This window comes from Sceloporus occidentalis, unplaced genomic scaffold (assembly GCF_023333645.1).
Source record: "Sceloporus occidentalis isolate IW3139 unplaced genomic scaffold, rSceOcc1.0.p SCAF_48, whole genome shotgun sequence".
Lineage (NCBI taxonomy): Eukaryota > Metazoa > Chordata > Lepidosauria > Squamata > Phrynosomatidae > Sceloporus > Sceloporus occidentalis.
Genome location: NW_028317028.1, coordinates 5,257,462 through 5,278,100, shown reverse-complemented (window position 1 = coordinate 5,278,100; position 20,639 = coordinate 5,257,462). Strand labels below are relative to the sequence as shown.

At 37.9% G+C, this 20,639-nt stretch overlaps 1 protein-coding gene across 1 annotated transcript in view; it reads right to left on the bottom strand.

The window, feature by feature from the left end:
• The window catches only part of TMEM132C (transmembrane protein 132C), a 132,274-nt gene that overhangs the window by 29,715 nt on the left and 81,920 nt on the right, over window positions 1-20,639 (bottom strand). The window contains exon 4 of the mRNA XM_089491039.1: window positions 14,087-14,270. Within this exon, the coding sequence (XP_089347165.1) occupies window positions 14,087-14,270 (184 nt within the window). The remainder of the gene's footprint in view (window positions 1-14,086; window positions 14,271-20,639) is intronic.

The window sequence follows — 20,639 nt, the reverse complement described above, 5'->3', positions numbered from 1 at the left end:
CACGTTGTACTTTTTGATTCTAAAAAACGACACTATTTACATTCTCATGACACATAATTATATGACTTTCTTATTCTTATAATAAAATGTTGACAACATAAAAAAAAAAAATTTAAAAAAAAAATGCCATAGTGGCATATAGGGGTATAAGGCAATTCTGGAGGCAGAGTGGCACATAGGGGGTCAAAAGGCATAACATGGGACACAGTGGCATTTAGAGGGTTAAAAGGCATATCATGGGGCACAGTGGCATATAGGGGGCATAGGGCATTTCTGGGACAGAGTGGCAAGCCAAAGGGCAGATGTGCATAACTGGGGGGGAAGGTTGAAAAAAAAAAAGGAAATAAAACCAAAATATTTTTCTCAATCATAGCTTTTATTAAAAAAAAAATGTTCACATAGTTTACATAAATTAACATTTACTGGTAAAACTTTTTTCCTATAGGGTCATCTTATATTCAGGCTTTTTCTTTTTTTCATAAATTAATATTCAGATTTTGGTGGGGTCGTCTTATAATCAGGGTCGTCTTATAATCGAACAAATACGGTAGATATCCAGAGTCTAAGACAAGACCAAGAACTAAAGCTCCAGTTTCTTCTAGAGGTAAGTAATTTTGGAGGTCAAAGTATTTTAATACATATTCTTGGTTGACGAGGCAGCATGGGACACTAAACCCCCCTTTAATAGTACGGTTCCTTATGTGTGTTCCTTGACTATGTTTTACTGGGAACAGAACATATAATTCCTGTAACATGTACTGAATAGTCCCCTGACATGTGACTTTGATTTATAGCATCCGGATAGACAACCAAATATTTTAAAAAGTCTTGAAATTAGGAGAGTCTGTGGCCTAAAGCAGCCTGAATTTCACAAACTAGACATGGCATCTTTGAAGTACACCCAGTTAATATAAATGAACAGTGAAAAATATATTCCAACTAACCACTGCTTTGATGTGGAGCATTAAAATTGCCTGTATTACTAAAATTCAATTACATTATCAGTTAATATTAAAACTCTTCCTTATGCCTTCAGAAAATGTTATCAAAAGGGAAAAAAGCTATTTCTCAGAACCTTTTCTCTTTGCAATTTTAAATAAAAAATCTTGGCAGTCTTCACAATGGTAAGAAAATTTTTTTTTTATTTTCTTAACCAGCTGGAGCATAAATGTTAGCCCAACCGATTATCACAGACAGTAGTTCTTAAATGCTTAAAGCAACAGTACCAAAAATATGACAGTGGTTTTATGCTCCCATTTTTTCCCAATATGGCTGAAAGAGGAAGTCTGCATGACATAAAGTGGGTGGCGAGTATGTCTATGTAGCCAATGCAAGCAAAAAAAATCATCAAAAAGAATAGGAGGAAGCGGCTGCCACAACATTCTATATGAACAGATTTTAAAAGAGTTCACGCCATAGAGGGTAATCCCCAGATGTGCAAAGGGGCATCTAATCATTACCGGGTACATCTAAAACTTAAAATATAACTCTGTTTGATATATTGTCTTAGCCTATTATATTTGGCTACGTAGAAAGAACATAAACACCCTCAAAAATACTGGATGTTAAATTGGCTGAAAATCAGTGCTTATGATGTCATTAAATTGAAGAAAGAAAGAAAAAAGCATTAGAAAATGTACACTTAATCCCATGGTGATTTTAGTTTTCAGTCTGACAGGTATTGGTATGATTAACCAGAATGAGGAATCTGCACACTCCAAAAGAACCCAGGTGCTTAACTGTGCCAGGAAGGGCCAGTTCCCCAGTAAATCCAGTAGGTAAATAAAGGCTCCAGGCACTCAAGAGTTCCAACGTCAGGCAGATTTATTGAGACAAAAAAAACAAAGTTTCGACCTCACAATGAGGTCTTTTTCAAGTTGTTGGTATGACGTGATAAACACATAACTTTTATTATGTATGAAGTGCAGGAATGGATCATCCAGTTGAGCACTCAGATATCCAGGGAGGGCTAATATCTCTCCTAACTAACAACCATCTGACATAAACTGCAAGGTTGTCATGCCCTGTATTTGAGTTTTATTATCATCATTACATTTCATTTATTGAGATCCAGCATGTTACATAATGGACTACAACTGCCGTCATCCTCAGAGTACTACAGGTGCAAAAAGGGTGCCATACTTGTAGATGTGTTTTGTAGCTATATTTTTGTACTTCTTATGCGTGCCTATCATGTGCAATGCTGCATGCTATCACCTACATATGTTTCATGTGCAATCTACATGTATGTAAAAAATTACTATGAGGTTTTAGGACATTTAGTAAAAGTGACAAGTGCTAAATAATGTTATTTTTCAGTTTTGTTTATATGTGGAAATAATAATCTTTTACTGTTGTTGCTTATAACCACAGCAATACTAAGACTACATTGGCCCTGGGACCAATCTGTTAGTACCTCTGTCACTCACAGGGTTAAATAAAATATTTTTATTAAACATCTGTACTTTTTTATAGTGTGCTGTTCTATCATTATCTTCAAAGCTTAAAATATGTGCAGATTATTCCCCCCCCCCCCCCCAAATTGTCTATCATGATCAATGTGTATCAACAGTGTAGTACCCTCCGGCATTTGTATTTTTTGGTCTGGAGAAGCAGTGATGTTAAGAGAAGTTAGATTCGGTTCAGTGGAAAGACAAGTATTCGTTTATTTGCTAAATCCAGTAGAGATATGGACTACTTTAGAATACTTTTTCTATTAAGTTATTTTTCCCCAATGCCCAAAATAATAAACCCCATCTTTGTTTTGTAAACAATAGAAAATGAAGCACAAAGTTTTAGTTAGAAGGTTAATGGAGAAGATATAAATAATAGTTATATTCCATTCCCCCCCCCACAATGAACAAGTCCATATTACATACACAAAGTGAAAAATGCATTTATACACTATAGAGTATATGGCATCATATATTCTTCACATGTTAAACAAGGTTGTCCTTAACATAGGGGGAACAGGTGCCCCATGCAGCTGTCCCATGGGTCTCCTTTACAGCAAATATGGTCCAGTGGAGATACACTGCATGGACAAAAGTATTGGGACACCTGACCATCAACATGGTCTAAAATGTCTTGGCATGTCCCCTTTAGCATACCAAGACATTTTGGACAATAGTATGGCTCCAACTTTGGGGAAGGCCCCTTTCTATGAGTATGACCATACCCCAGTGCACAAAGCAAGGTCCATAAAGACATGGTTGGATGAGTTTGGTGTGGAAGAATTTGACTGGCCTGCAGAGCCCTGATTGTAACTCCATCGAACACCTTTTAACCGGAATGGAGATTACGAGCCAGGCCTTCTCCTCCAACATCAGTGCCTGACCCCTCAAATGCGCTACTGGATGAATGGGGAAATTCCCACAGAAACCCTCCAAAATCTTGTGGAAAGCCTTCCCAGAAAAGTGAAAGCTTATATAGCTGCAAAGGGGGGACCAAATTAATATCAATGTCTATGTATTTACAATGCAATGTCACAAAAATCCTTCCTGGTGTAATTGTCAGGTGTCCCAATACTTTTGTCCTTATAGTGTATGTGCATACCCGGGAACTTTTGAGCTCCGGCTACCCGGAGCTTTCCCTTGTGGGACGTCGCCAGGATTGAAGTATTTTCATTTATATTAATAAAGGTATATTTTTATTAAAAAATCTCTGCTATTTTGTATGGAAGTTAGTTACACATTTTGTATCCATATAATAGGCTTCTTTATTACTTTTGTGATTTTCAATATTTGTTAACTTAGTTTTTTTTTTTCTCTTGCATTCTCATCATAACCTAAGTTTTATACGAACAAATTATTTCCATTCCCTTCCAGCTAAACATCACCAGCCTACCACTCGACAACCAAATCAAGTTTACATAAACCAAGAGAAATAATTCTTTAGTACTCATTTCTGCGACTCTGTAAAATTAAGAACTTTCCTGGAGGACTGTTAGGGAATATGTACTACAGACAAACCAAAATGATTTCATAATTCATATTTACTCCCAGCTAAGTACCCTACCATAGCCTGAATTAATTATCTATGTTTGAAAGCGCAAACAAGCTAAATATGATGACAAGGAAGGAAAAGCCGTATAATCTTTGAAGGATTGCAGCATAAATAAAAATTAGCCTCAAGACAATGTTAATTACACTTCTTCCATTACAAGTAAGGTAATTGAAGTGTTCATATTACAGCAAAGAGCCGGGCTGTTCCAAAAGGAAAATGTTAAGTTTAATGTACTAATTAAGGTATGGGGCTATAATAACGTACATGACAGATAGAAAATAAATGATGCCAAGAATGTATTTGTTTAGGTAATAGATAGAAGGCACGCTGCAGAGCCAGACATTCTGTACAGTCTATATAATCAAGAAGATTTGATTTGGGAAATGGGGAGATTTAGTAGTGGCCAGGTGATTTTGCTAATGTTCATTCATTAGATGCTGGTGAGATGTTGATGCCATACGAGCAAGGGGCCAAATGATTTGTAAAGCTTGGCCATATGCCAGGTGTTTAAATTGCCCTTGAAATTTAAAAACTAGCAATTTTTAACATGGTTCAACCTTACATTTTTAACAACCTGTGTCAATGCAGCTCTGACGTATGAGGTGTGCTACGATCTCATACTGCTACGTGGAAGAGAGAGGAAATTCTTTTAACTGGTCAACATTCCCCAGGATATAAAGCAGTAAATGCTGGGACCTCACCTCTTTGTTCTGGGACTGTCTGAAGTGTATTGAATTAAAATGTTCAGTTGCAGAACATAAGAAATTTGTTAAGTTTTTTTTAGCTTTGCATTTGTTATTATAATAATTTCTTTTTATATGTTAGTGTTATGGAAGGCCTTATATGTTAGTACCAGGATTTTAAATTTAATTCTAAAGGTAATAGGGAGCCAGTGGAGTATTTCACAGAGTGAGGAAGCAGAAGAGGAGCGGCGTGCAAGGAAGATGTCGAGACAGCAGAATGCCAACCAGAAGAGTGTTGCAATAGTCAAGACGGGAAATGATAAGTGAATGAACCAGAGTTTTTGTGGATTCTTGGGTGAGGAATGGGCAGATGCGAGAGGTGTTTTTAGGTGCAAGCGGCAGGATCTGGAAACGGACTGAATGTGAGGGATGAAGGAAAGGTCAAGGATGACCCAAGGCATCAAGCCTGGTTAGTAGGAGAGAGAGTAGTGTTGTTAATGGTGATAGAGAATTCAGGTAGTGAAATGGAGATGAAAGGAGGGAAGATAATGAGTTCAGTTTTAGAAAGATTAAGTTTCAGGTAGTGTTGTGATATCCATAAAGAAATAGCAGACAAGCAGTTGGTAATACGGGACATGAGAGATGGAGAGAGATCAGGAGATGGAGAGAGTCAGGTAGATTTGGGTATCATCTGCATAGAGATGATACTGGAGTCCAAATAAGTTGATTAGTTTGCCAAGAGATGAAGTATAAAGAGACGGAACCTTGGGGGACGCCAACCAAAAGTGGAAAGGGTGATGATGTCTTGCCAGAGAAGCTGACAAAGAAGCAATGGTTACACAGATATGAGGAGATACAGGAGACAGCTGTGTCTCGAATGCCTGTAGAAGCAAGTGAGTCAAGAAGAAGGTGGTGATCAACAGTATCAAATGATGCAGAGGGATCCAATGCTATTAGAATTGAGAAGTGACCTCCAAGTCATTGGAGACTTTTGTTAGAGCCGTTTCAGTAGAAGGAAGGGGTTTGAAACCAGACTGTAGATGGTCAAGGAGGGAATTAGAGGAAGTTAGTAAGGCGATTGTGTACAATCTGTTCAAGCAACTTAGAGGTAAAAGAAAGCAGAGAGATAGGGTGGCAGTTAATCAGACAGATGGGATCTGAGGAGGGATTTTTTTAGAATTGGTGTGATTAGCGCATGCTTGAAGGCGGTTGGTACAGTTCTAGATGATAGAGAAAGATTAAATAGGTGGGTAAGTGATGGACCAAGGGATGGATATGGAGACTTTGTGAGGCGTGATGGGATCAGGGGGACAGGTTGTTGGGTGAGAAGAAGAAAGAAGAGTGGCTATCTCTTCTTCAGTTGTAGGGGAAAAGGTAATATGGGATGAGTGGAGAGAGTGGTGGTGGTGGGTGGTGTAAAGACGAGAGGTGTTCTCTAATAGTTTCTTTGAAGTGTGTAGAAAGATCCTGGGTAGTGAGAGATGTTTGGGGCGTGGATATGGAGGGACAGAGAAGGGAGTTGAAGGTAGAAAAAAGGCATCTCGGGTTTGAAGAAAGGGAGGATATGAGAGTAGATAAGTAGAGCTGTTTGGCAAGAGAGAGGGCAGAGTTGTAGGTAGGAAGCATTAATTTATAGTGAGTAAAGTCTTCGCTGGATTTAGATTTTAAGCAGTGTTCAGCCGTGCGGCAGCACTTCTGAAAAAAGTGTGCCGTTTTGGTATGCCACAGTTGTCATTTCAATTGTCGTGACAGCTATGCTGTCGAGAGATGAGGCAAGTGTATTGTTATAAAAAGAGGCTACTGCGTCTGGACAGGAAAGAGTTCCAGAGTATCTGGAAACGGCCTACAAATATGAGGTGAGCGCTGCCACTTTGTTTTGTTAGGGGTTAGCACTGGAGAAAAGGTTAGAAGGTGGTGGTCAGACAGAGGGAAGGGAGAGATGGAGAAATCTGAAAGGAAGCATGCCAAAATATGTTATCATGAAGAAAGGTATGCAACCTTTACACTGCTTATATGAAACAGAATATGGATGATGGTTTTATATATATATAAAAATATATATATATTATACATACATATATATATTAGAGTATATTGTAAACTTTGAAACACCCTGAGATCTAGATAGCCAACCAATACTACGTATGGAGACTAATAGAATTCTAGACTTCCTATATCACGAACACAGCATATGGACCAATTGCTTTATGATCTGTCATTATTATTAGTTATGAATACATTCTCCTCTAGAAAACAGATTTTCAGATTTTTTTTTCTTACCTGGTAATAAAACTAAAGCTGCTTTATATGTTCAATAATGGTCAAGATTTTAGTGCTTTGTAATTTGCTACTAATGTCAGGAAGTGAACATTTGTAAGAATGATTTTAGGTGAAAACTTTATTGAGTGAAATAAAACATTAGGTTTTATTATTTAAAGTTGTGACATTTAATTTTCCAAAAATGAATGACCTGCCTAGAAACAGAATATCTGACCAGTAATGGATTTTAATGGCTTACTCTTACGGTCACATTTCCATATCTCCTTTTTTACTGGCAATATTAAAAGTCAGGAGAAGTAGATTCAGACTGTTATAGTATTTTCAAAGGTTAAAGATATCAAAATAGGGTTGGAAAAATTACCAAAGTTTGGCAAGTGAAAAATAGAAAAACATGGTATAGCCGTACAAACCCATGAGAAAATGGATGCTTTAGGGCCAACGTAGAAAAAGGATGTAAAGTTACATAAGCTTTCAGGACCTCATAGGTCTCTTCTTCACACTTTTGTAGAGGTACACCCTGCCCCTTAAGAAAGGGGACATTTCTATAAACAATATCTTCCATTTCCAATAAAAAGCACATTTTAGGCAATGTATGTTAGTCCAAGTAAAAAAAACAGTCCAAAATTCACCTTATACAATACTGTTCTCCTTTTACTTTTACATTCAGGCTTTCATTTTACTCTACTGATATACTGTAAGTGTCACATAGATCATATCTGTGTAGGTAATTTCCACGTCATCCAACACTGCCCTCAAGTGACTACTTGTGGAATAACTATTGACTGAGTGCCCAGAATAATGTTCAAGGCAGGACCTTTTATCCAATAAGGCGGTTCTGGTATAACACTAATGAAACCTCCAGCAATTTGGGGAATATTCATGTGGTCCTTGTTTTCACTTATTAAATATTGCCTATTGATGAAAAAGGGATCTTTAAAAAAAAGGTCTAACTCAGTCATTTGTCATTTTATCAGATCAGCCTAATGTTTTTTTTGTGTCATCCAACAGTGGCAGAACCATAAAATATGTGATTGTAGCTTATTTTTGTGCTTTCCAGCTAATGTACAATATCCCAGCTTTCCTTCTAAGCAAATGGCTAGATGTAAAATTATCCTTTTGAACAAATATTTGTATCATCCATGAGTTTGTTAAATCCATGTAATCCATTTGATTTTACTGATTAAGAGACATACCTGAGAACTCTCTAGGTTTAACCCAGGGTCTCCAAGCGAAGCCTTGCTTCTCATGGTGTGTGGCCGTACCAACTTCCCATCCACTCCCCGCTCACTAAAGACTGTAAAGGGTTAACCCTTCTTGTCCTTATACATGGCACCCTCCAACCCTAATGAAGCCATTTCCCCCCCAAAGAGTAGGAGCTCCCATATTCGGTGATGTTCCCAGGTATGGATACAAAGCTAAGTAAGATTTCAATATTTTTTTTATCTTCTTCTTCAGATGAAGGCCTCCATGAATCCAAACCTTAATCTATAAATATAGATCCATAGATCAGTCTAGTAAAAGGTATCACAAACATCTTTGGGCCATCTTCTCTGAGACCAATACAGCAATGTCCTATTTTAAGTTAAAGCCATGTTTTTAGTATTTTACAAAAAAGAAAAACAATTTCTAGCTGCATCTTTAATCCAATATGACATTTATAAAAATGAACTCTGTTATTGATTATTTTTGGGGGGTAAGTCTGTATTAAAGCTGTTACATGGTTAACTACTGCTAGCTGTCAGAGAACATGTTTTTTCCTGAGACATTTTACAGTTTCCCCACTGTTAGCACTGAAGGAGTTATGCTAATTAAAGAGTTATCATACACCCTAAAAGCTTTTGGGCCAAAATGACACATTTCAGTTTACTGGAGAAATGACTAGCTAGTAATATTAGCTTTTACTGTCTATCTCTGCTATTTGCCAAAGTGCCACATTATCTTGTCAACTTGTGTTATTATAGACAACTCCTTTACACACTGCCAAATCACGAGCACTCTGTCTACTTTACCATCAAGCTTACGTAAGACCAGCTTTTAGAATATAAATATAGATGTATATATTTTACACTAGCAAGGCACGGGTCGATTTGATTATTATTTTCATGGCTAATGTAAACCTGCCATAATCACTACAGCCTCCTCGTCTGTCAATGTTTCTCTCATACTGAAAGTAGCCTCAAGAAAAATGTAATTTTTCTTTCATTATCAGCATCAGTGCTGGAATCCACCAGCACTTGGGGGTGTTTTTAGTACTCATGAAGAAAAGGAGGGCTTGGTACCATGTAGAGGTTTTAGCAGTGGTCTAAAGGTGGTACCACCTCCCGCATGCACCACTTACCAGCACTGGAGGATTATTGGTATTGGATGCCCCAAACAATATTCCAAACCACTGAGTTCTGCTATTTCTCTGTGAAGTTGGAGTTATGCATATTCACAACATTTGGTTGAGTACGGTACTTTCTCATATGATTGTTTTAGACTTTAAGGCAATAGATATACCGTGGGAAAAAGGTATCATTTTCATTAAAAAGTTGTATATGTCTTGACCAAGCTGGTAGGAGGTAATGTAGAGTATGCATAAAAAGTTTGAAAAGACATTTTGGTTTAAATTTACTTTACTTGTTGCCAGATTATTTAAATCCATTTGAAAGGCTTGGCCCGGACACAGATGTTTTGAAATTGAAGTGCATTTGCCCTGAACTACACGATATGACCACTTCATCACTTGTCATTAATATAAGGATCTTCTGCAGCCAGAGATATTGCGCATTAGACACATCTGGAATAGACAAACCATGATGTCATTAATGATTCTGCAATTATAAAGGGTATCCGCTCTGTGTAAAGCTAGCGTGCTATGAGTCAAACGTTATAAGCCTCTGAGAATTTACACTGTTGTTAAAGATAAAGGGATTAAATAGTGAAATACTCATATCTCTATGAACCTTTAGCTTGGTAGAAAGTATTAGTACTAGCTAAATTGCTAAATAAGTTGTTTTTAAAAAAAAAAAAAATTGCAAGAGTGGCAAGGATTTAAATACGAAAGCTTACCAAACAGCAACACTAAGGAATATAAAGTACTATGTGTGTGTGTGATATATATATATATATATATATATATATATATATACACATACATACATATACCTGTACTGTAGAATTTTATTCTATGAAAGGAAAACAATTGAGAGTTGTTCCATGAATTTTGTTTAGTTCCCTGCTTGGTCTTGCACCTAAAAGCACCTTCCTTAGGCAATTCAGACAGGACCAGGACTTCATATAGGTAACTATATTATTTAATGCAGTGTATGAAGCATCTTCTATCATTCCATAAGAATTAGTAACTCCACCAATGTAAAGGAGTAAAGGAGACAGTGTCCTCTAAGTCAGCTATTTTAGCCAAATGAGAATAAGAATACATCTGTGCACATTTATTGGCACTTACATTATCCAACCAAAGATTGATCTGTGACAAACTAGGGGTATCAACCAATTAGTTAACACTGCAGCATACTAAAAATACATACTGGTTGTCAATATTACTTAGCCGTGTTCTGAATTTATCCATTTAGTTATTTACTTTGAAATAAGATAAAAAGGATCAAACTCGTGACTAGTGCCCGTTTAAACAGGATTACCTGTACATAGAATCATCTTGAATGCCAATGTTCCATTAATCTGATAAAGAGCATGCCTTTTATATATATGCCATAGAAATATATCATACCCCAAGACATGTTTTGACAATATTTCCTTAATGTGTTGTTTTTCTGTTATATGGGAAAAATGAATAGTGCGTTTATTAGGCATTGTATGAATGAGGAGACGCATGAGATAGCCTATTCTTTATTTTAACTATCTATGTATCTATCTATCTATCTATGTATCTATCTATGTATCTATCTATCCTGAAGAATAACAGTGTATAACATCTCTTATTCCAAGATTTGGCCGTTTGGAATGTTGGAAGGAATGCCACACCAGAAACCATGTATATTTTAAGCACATTCTAAAGTGGCTCAGATACAGCAAATGATTAGTAGTTTTATCATTCATCCATGAATGTTGAAACAGACAACAATTATTGATGCGAGGGGAATACACTGAGATGCTATTCATCAGTGATATAGCAGTTTTTCTCATACCTAATAATGTGATCCAATAAACGACATTTGAAAGTTGACAATAAATACTGGTTATTTCTTGGACAACAAAAAGCTAAGCGATGGATATGAAAGTACTGAATGCCAATGTCTCTGCTCAGATTACAAAGAAGCGGAAGAAAAGCTATGTATACTGTTATAATAATAACAAAACCAATTTGTCCCTTTTATTTGCTGTCATCAAGAAAGCGAAAAACATTTTGAGTGACTCTAACCATATGTTGTCGTCAGAGTGGATGCACCTTTAAATCGAGTAATCATTTGCTAAATGCCTGTGTTCACCACAGCAATATGCTACATCGCAAAGAGGAACCTGGAAGCAGTTGCCATATGGTACAAGTAAGCACACTCTTAATGAAGCCACTGCAGATTTAACAATGAATCTATCTTAACAATAAAGCTATTAACCAAGGGAAATGTGTGCTGGGGATCACAGCCTCCAATCCTGTGAGGTAAGCAGAATACAAGATGGAGAAAATATGCCAAAGTCAGCCAAAGAAAGGTGAGCCAATAAATCTTCCATTAAGAGAGGCATTTGCTACACTCGATTACACTGGAAAGCATGAAATGTACGGTATTGTTATTATAAGATTTAATAAGATGTGTGTCTAATTCTGCCCAAATAGGTTCCAAAAAATATATACATTGGCTGGTGTCACCAATGTAGATACCTTTACCAGTAAAGAAATACATTAGCAGTAGATATAATAAGTGAAGCACTCATTTTGCTTCTAAAATCATTCAGTGATCTCTGCATTCCTGGTCACTGTGATATAATTTCAGCTAGACAGAAGCACCACATGAATTGCATGGTTTCTCTTTATTGAAGAAAGGAAACTTAATAACTTTAGTGCCCCCCCAAACAAAAAAAGAGATAGCAGAACCCTGTTAGAGTTGGTTTCTCTATAAGAGTCATAGCACAAGCAGACCCAGGAGAGTAAGCACAGTATATATATATATATATATATATATATATATATATACATACACACACACATATACATAAATATATATACCAACCAGACGAGTGACAGTGAGGTCACACATTTGTCTACCATGTCATTTATATCACATGACAAGCAAAGCTTATTTCCTCAATTAAGTCAGACTCAAGGCTTTGCTGGTGTGCCAGTAATCAATGTTGCTACCTTAGAGATGGGAGATAATGAAGTAATAACAAAGATACATAACAACACTATATCTAATTATCATTAGCCTTATGTTAGCACCTCTATGCTATGTCTGAAAAAGCAAAAAATTTGGCTCCCCTGCCAAATGTTGTATATTCATGAAAAAGGTTGGCTAAATTGTCCTCTCATGCTTCATATGGATAAGCTCAACTGGGCTAGCCACTCAGGCCTCTTCTCCTGCTCCTAAAAGTAAAGGAGTGTGGTCATGATAAGGGAACATGATGAGCTACGTATGAGGCAGGGGCAAACTCTAGACTTTAGAGGACTAAGGAATGGGCAGGGAGTAAGTAGTAGGGAGTGGCGTAACCAAATGTGGCTTTTCCCCAAGAGATTGATGTTGCTAACCTGGAGCTCCAGAAATGCAGTGTTTCACTTAGAGACTCCAAGTGAAACCCAGTAAGTTCCCAAGTCTGTGTATAAGGAAGGCAAATAGCACTAGGCTAAGGTATCTTGTGGTTACAATGAATACCCTATTTTTGGCTCCTGTGCAGTATAGTCAATTCACTTTTTGGGTGCCAGATGTGAACATTATGACAAGCTACTCGATGAAGTAAACTTGCTAACAGTGTTCTGGAAGGAAAACAGTTTAGTAAATATATTATTTTTCTTCAGGAAAGCACCTACTTCAAGACATTCTCAGACAACAATGGTTTATCAGCTAATAAAATGAGAATGCAATATGTGGGATTTTTGAAAGGGCCTCTATACTATTTTATCCTGTTATATTATTTTCCAAAGCTCTAAATACCGTAAACCATATAACTCCTTAAACCACCCTTTAGAGATGGATCTGCAACCAACTGTAATGTACTAGCAAATAATTGATTCTCTTGTATTTTGTTATGTGCAGCAAAGGATAGCTGGAGGGATGTCATACCATGTCTAATGGATACAAATGGACTGAATTTAGCACAGGAATAAACTGTATGTATGTGTGTGGTGTCAAACCTTGCCGGACACCAGCCTGCTTCAGGACACGGTCTTAAAATCATTTTTTTTGAAACAGAGACATGAGCACAGGAATATCCAATATTTTATAGTATTTATAGCTTGTTTTTCCTTTTTTAAATTTATGCTACTATTATTATTATTGCAAAACTAAGTGTTACCATATTTATCTGTGCTTTTTACATTGTTGTAGTTCAAATACAAATTATATATTAGGTTTGAGTATAGAATCACTGGAGTATTCTGGCCTAGGCCTAGGGTAGCAGTTCTGGGGAAGGGGCAGATTTCCTTACTGGGCAATTAGGCTTCCCAGTGTGCCAGTGTTCTATAAGCCAGTTGGAGATACAAAAGATTCTTAGTTCAAGCCGGTGAAGCCTCCATAATGAACTCACTCCACATCGCAATGAAGCATGCCGGCATGTGACATTATGGCGGGAAAAGGTTGGGGCCCAGCTTTAGGTCAGGTCTAGACCAGCACTCTGCCAAGATATGTCACTGGATAGAATGCTAAAGTTATTTATCTACCCTACAGCCCATAGTGAGCCAGTATAGGCGCAAGCTCAATGTCTGCAATGTCTGCTTAATCCTTTGTCACTCCTCAGTTGAGTTCCCAGCTGTTTAGGGGCAAAACAAAGGTTGAAACGTGTGTTAAAACCACACAGGGAAAAGCTGCAATGTCTTCGTAAGTGCTCCTTTTTTTTTTTTTTCTTTGCAAGTATGTGTTAATTACATTGAGTTATATTATTTTTGTCAATATGTCATTTTTTAGCAGCATCAACTAATGATATTCTATTAAATGCAAAACAATTTATCTTACCATGGACAGAGGAACAATTCCAACCAAGTCCTTCTGGCTAATGAAGATTTCGGACAGTATAATATCAGATGCCCCTTTTCCAGGATACTCCACCTGCCATGAGATTGGCTGTGTCCCAGACAGACTACTAAAGCTGGTGATCTCAAAGTTCATCTGTACGACCTCATTGAACAGGCTGTTATTCCTGAGAAAGAAATAAAGAAAGCAAGAGGTGTTTCTTTTTTTTAGGGTGATCTGTACATTGTATATATCACATCAGTTTATAAATAGTTTGTAACATGAACTAGACTGATCTATTTACTCTGCTATGTTTTATTACTTTGTTTAGTGCTGAAAGGTCCACAGAGGACTTTTAAACACAGTCTTTTATGAGTGACAGAAGCAGATGTTATTTTTACAATATAATTGTACCCAGTATTGTCAATCCAATAACCGATAAAGACCCAACAAACGTATTCATTTCAGTAATGCTTTATTTTTCGAACAAGAAAGAACAGAATTTTCGAGAAATGGGGAGAGAAAAAAAAACAGATTGGGGAGAAAGCTGGGAAATGGTGAGGAAGACCGGGGGAGCTTTGAAATGGTAATACAGTGGATCTCAAACTAAATTGATGAATGGGACATTTCCTCTTTAAGATATTTTATTTATATAGCACCCAAGGTTCTGCAATGCTTTTAAATTGAGGGGTATACATAATAACACTTAAATGAATGACCATTTTTAGAAATAAACCCTCACGAAAAAATTACTGCAGTTTTTCTGAAGTAATACTGCAGTTTTTTTGGACATGAAAAAACTGCAATACTGCACTTTTACTGCAGTATTACTGCACATTTGTACTTCACTGTACTGCAGTTTTACTGCAGTTATTTTTGTACGGAAGTACAAATGCAATAAAGCTGCAGTACATTGAAGTACAACTGTAGGTTTGCAATATAAAAAAAAAGTGCAGTAAAACTGCAGTACAGTGAAGTACAAATGCAGTAAAACTGCAGTAAATGTGCAGTAATACTGCAGTAAAAGTGCAGTATTGCAGTTTTTTCATGTCCAAAAAACTGCAGTATTACTTCAGAAAAAACTGCAGTAATTTTTTCGTAAGGGAAATCCTTGCAATATGCAAATATGCTTAAAGCCTGTCTCTTACACTGAGATACAACATATGGCGTTTTTGCAGCAGAATGACCCAAACAGTATAAAAGCAGACGTTTGCTCTCAGTTCTTTCTGACTTCAGAAGGATATTTACATTTTGGAGAGAGTTCAGAAGAGGGCTACTAAAATGGGAAATGGTTTGCAGGATAAAAATTACATTAAGTGAGCTCAATATGTATAGCTTGGAGAAAAGACGAGAAAAAGGAGATGTGACAGACACATTTAAATACTTTAACAAAGCACAGTAGCAAAGTTTATTTTAAAGAAGGAGAAATGTTAGAACAAGAGGTCATCTAAAGGGTCAAAGGTTTATATGTAATATAAAGAAGTTTTACTTTACTGAGAGGGTGGTAGATACACGGAACAGGTTCCAAACAGAAGCAGTGGGGATAGGCATAAAGCTATCCAGAAGACAAGATCAACTGATTAAGACCCAAGTCTTACATCAGGAGAAATGGTTTCTGTTTTTTGGGGCTGTAGAATATTTAAGGCACTAATGGTCATCAAACATTCTTCCTTATTAGAAGTGGGAGGGAAAGAGGGACAGTGGGATTTGGGTAGAAAAAAAGGGAATGTTTTTTCTAAAGAGGATGTAATGGAGTTTTTTTGCTACAAACTAAATGAACAGATGGACATACCTAGACCAATGGTTCCCTCCACAGTCCTCATGGCACATCAACAGTACACAGGGCCGGCCCAAGGCAAAATGCCGCCTGGGGCGAATTTTAAAATGCCGCCCCCCCCTTAACTACCCTTCCTCTCCCTCCGTCCCTGCCGCCCCCCCCCCATTATCTACCCTTCCTCTCCCTCCGTCCCCCCCCCTTGTACTTACCTTTCAGCAGTCCTGCGGCGAGTCTCCCTGTTCGGTCTCGGTGCCGGCTTGTAATGCTGAGCGCTAGAAATCTTCCGGCACTCAGCATTACAAGCCGGCACCGAGACCGAACAGGGAGACTCGCCGCAGAGGAGAGAGGGGCGCCGAGCGGGTACTGACAGCTTGGTAAGCGAAAACCACTCGGCGCCCCTTTCTCTCTCTTGGCTCCATTGTCGGCCTAAGGGGTGTGCGACCTGTGCGGCCGCACAGGGCACCATGGCAGCAGGGGCGCCTGCCCGGGACTTAAATTAAAACATCACGGTTCCGGCATTTCATGTTGAACGCCAGAATATGACATCATATTCCGGCGCTCAACATGAAATGCCGGCAAAGCGGGAAGACGGACGCCTCCCGCTCCCACCGCAGGACTCCGGCAACAAGGTAAGTGAGGATAATGAGAAGTAGGGAGAGGGAGTAGATAGTTAGAAGGGGAAGGGGTAGGGGAGGTGTAGTGAGAAGGGGCAGAGGGGGGATAGTGAGAAGGGGGCGCCAGAGGAGTAGTCCGCACAGGGCGCCAGAACACTTAAGGCCGGCTCTGTATGTACTGGAAGAGAATTCTAACCAGGCGAAATATCTGGGTTTGGAATCACTCTCTTAGACCATATTCCGGCTCACTACCAAAACTCAAAGGGTTTCACTATACTACAGTGTAGATTTACATTACAACTTCTTCCAAAAAACACAAGCACGTACTCAGTATGCATTCTTGAATCCATCAGGCATTCTTAGGCAAAGGAAAGTAATACTTTTGCCTTTTTTTATGAATGCACTTTACAATGTACTTATTCCAAATTGGATATAACAGAAACAAAAGACCATCCCCACCACAAACAAAACAAGGGCTATCTTGAAAAAAAGCCCTACACTGAGTGTGGAGATTTAATGCTCAGTATAAATAAAACATTTAGAACCACAGCATCTCTCTCGCTTCTGCGTGTTTATTTGGTTAAGCGAACATGCCGAATGTTTGGAAGACCATAAAATAAAGTTCTAGATGTTATACACCAACCTTTAAAATAAAATAAATTGTACTGTTCTGTAGCCATGAAACAGGTAGTACTGAGACGGAGTTAATACAAATCACTCTAAATTCTATAATCTTCTTTTGGACATCATAGGATTGATGTTACCCTAGACATCGGAGTTGCTAGCAATGTGCTTTTTGGCTTTCAAAATACAGCAGTTTCGTTGATTCACAGTCTCTGGAAAAGCAGATATTTTCTCAGCCTGACACAAACAGCGTGATGCATGCATTTTGCTTATGATTGAGTGCCTACTTTTCTACAGGTGTTAAATATGGAACAGGATCACCATATTATTTTAGCCCCAATATGAGCACACATGGAAGAATAATCATCAGTGGTAAAAGAAGAATCCAATTCAATAGCAATTGTTTGCAATAGTTTATTGTAACACAAATAGTGCCCCTGGTACCCTGAAATACTCATTGCATTTTGCATTGAGAGTTATATAAACAGACAGGGGAGAACTGGCAAGGAGGGCAAAGGAGGGAGGCAATGTCTCCTTGGGCTGCTCTGATTTAAAGATTTTGAACTACTGCCTGATGTGTCTGTGTGCTTTATTTGTAATACCACATATAGCCACTGGGGTGTCTAGCGGAACAAATAATTTTGGCAGAACCCTTACAGACATCTTTATGGGTTTTCTTGGGAAATGTGTGCTGGACAAGTCTAGATAGGGCACAAAACAAAGCAGTAATTCAGCGCATGTCCAGTGAATAAGATTTAAAAGTAGGGCAGCAAGGGTGTTGCTGTGCTTTAAATGTGTTTTACACTCTTTTTCTAATGGGCCACTCTGTTGCACTTGCTCTCCCCAAGACTGAAAGATACATATTTTTATTTATAGGCTGGTGGTATGTGTTCCCCATTAAAAAAAATACAGCTCCAATCATACTCGATCAGTAGTGGATGACAAAATTATGATAGACTTTTGATAACCGGTAATTAACTATTCTATATTTCTTTCTTTGTAATGCTTTAAGGATATGTAAAGCTATAAATGTCTCTCCTCATTTCATGTATACTACATAGAAGCAGCAGTGAACTAGAGAACTACTTTTGTTAGATTGGTATTTCCCTAGAGTACTTTCCTTGAAAACACAAAACATCCAATCATTCATCCTGGTTCCATGACTTGCCAACCCCAGACTCATTGTAACTCATTGTAAATCCCTAATCTGACACTTTGGCATAAATCTGGCTATATTGTCTTTAATAGCAAATTTTATAAAGCCTTGAAATGTTTGTCAAACCTTCGTAATCCCAACCAGGTTTTGCTTGTTTTTTTTTAATATTGAATATTATAATTATCTGAATATTATCTGAATATAATGCAAGGCACACATTTTTAAAAACTAGGCTACAGTTGATCTGGCAACATCTCATTTATAGGGACTGTCAGAAGCTTTTACAGATGCATTATGTGAAAATGGGGTAAAGATGATGTCTACATATTGTGAGCAGAGCCTTGAGTGATACTGCAAAGGATCCAGTGTCTTGGAGTGGGACCCTATAAAGTTGGAAACTATGTGGCAAAGTATCAGAGGTGTTGCAGTTTATCAGAAACTATGGAATCATGTCTCACTGAGAGAGGAAACAGCCAAATTAGCTCATTTGCTTTTAAACCACCATCAGTGCTGGAGTATCCACATGTGTAGGCACCTCTGAACGTCGGCATAATTCTACTACATCGCTGCCACGAGCATAGTAGAAGCTACACTGTGCAGGCTACTGTAGCCAGGAGGTAGGGGCTCAGTGGGGTAACATAAGTTGACCCTGTATTACATGAGCAGCAACTCCCTCCGACTCAAAGGAGGAGAGAATCCAAGCATGTGAAAGGTGTGAAAATGCATTTTGTTTTTGTGTGTACATACGGTATTTATGTGTGTGTGCCTAGGTACCAGAGAAGGTCTTAATCCAGCCCCGGCCAACATTATTTGTTTCTAAGTGTTATTACTGAAAGACTGTAAGCAACATATTTCTAATCAAGATAAAAAAAGATTGCATCTCTTAATTACACTGCCAACTTATCTCACAGGTGGCACTATTAAAGCTTGTGAGCCAACAACTGCACACCTGTACCAAACCAGACATAGGATTAAAAATTTCACTTTTTGCAAACCCTTGGGAAATGCCATTAGATAGCATTGATCTAATCTGTGACAAATTGTTTTAAAAATGAAAAATGTCTGTAATAATCTAAAAAAAGCTACATCCATTTTTAGACACACTAAAAATGGAATGTACAAAGTGAGCAGGGCTCAGAAACACTTAGAGACACTAAGTAATGCAACTAATTATGCAAACTTTCATTATCTTAAAAAAACACTTTCTCATAGAATAGATCCTTGCAAACTTGTAGCACTGACATCAAATAGCTGATGAAATGAAAATGAGGAGACGTTTGAGGGAGACTGCTGGCCCTGAACCGATATTCAAGATATCCTATCAACACTTGTAACCTTCTTCTTCTAATAGCATTTCAGCTTTTTAAAGTTTGAAACATGCTATGAAAATACAATACAGGTACTGACATGATTGTTGACAATTGGATCGTTTTAATGTTTTATAAACCAACCATTTTCAGATATAGTGATGGTTCTTAATATTATATATACATATTTATATATTTGTAAAATGATGTTCATGACTTGTTTAAATTGATTATACATAGACATGTGAAAATGGCAGGGGTGTAACTAAAAACCACGAGGCCCTGGTGTGAAAAGTCCCCCAGGGCCCCTCAACTTCAACACCTGGTCTGTGCCATCATTGCCCCCAAACAACTTGTCTGTACCTTCTTTGCTCCTTACCCCCCGCCTTCCGACATACATAAATTCAGGGGCATTTCCCGGTCAGACGCACAGAGGATTTTAGGCTTCCCTGAGGACCAATAAGCGGTCAGCTCTTGGAGTTCTGTCTGGGAAGCAGAAATAGAGTTCCATTTGGTCTCTCTGCTGCCTCTCTGTACCCCTAATAGGTACAGGATGACTTAAATCCAGCAATGGGAAATGAAGTCAGTCATAATAGTCTTTTGTAGGAAATTTCTGGCCCAGGGCAAGCCAAGTCCCAGCAGTCCCTGAGCCCTTCCAGGACATGAAGGTTTCCACCAGTATTGTGAATGTTTAATGGGAGTGTTCAATAAAGATTGAACATTGTTTGTGTGTTACGGGCTTAAACACATTGTTCATTTTATAAAACAAAAATGGAGGAAACCAGGTAATTCTAAGGTTTGTTTATTTTTTCTTGCCACTGTATGTAGCTGCAAGTCATGTGTCAATAAATGAGGTCATCTTCCTGCAAATTACTAGTCCGAGGTAGATTTTTGTCTAGAGCAATAATCAATATTTCCTACTCTGTGATGTTCAGTGATCCACTCTCTTTTGTTGTTTGCCTACTGTGGGATAGAGTATACTTTTTGTCCTAACAGTATTGCTGACACATTCTTGTTCTTCTGCTCTTCCATATGTATTTGTTCTGCGGGTATTAGCTCCTAACTAGAATCTTGCCTT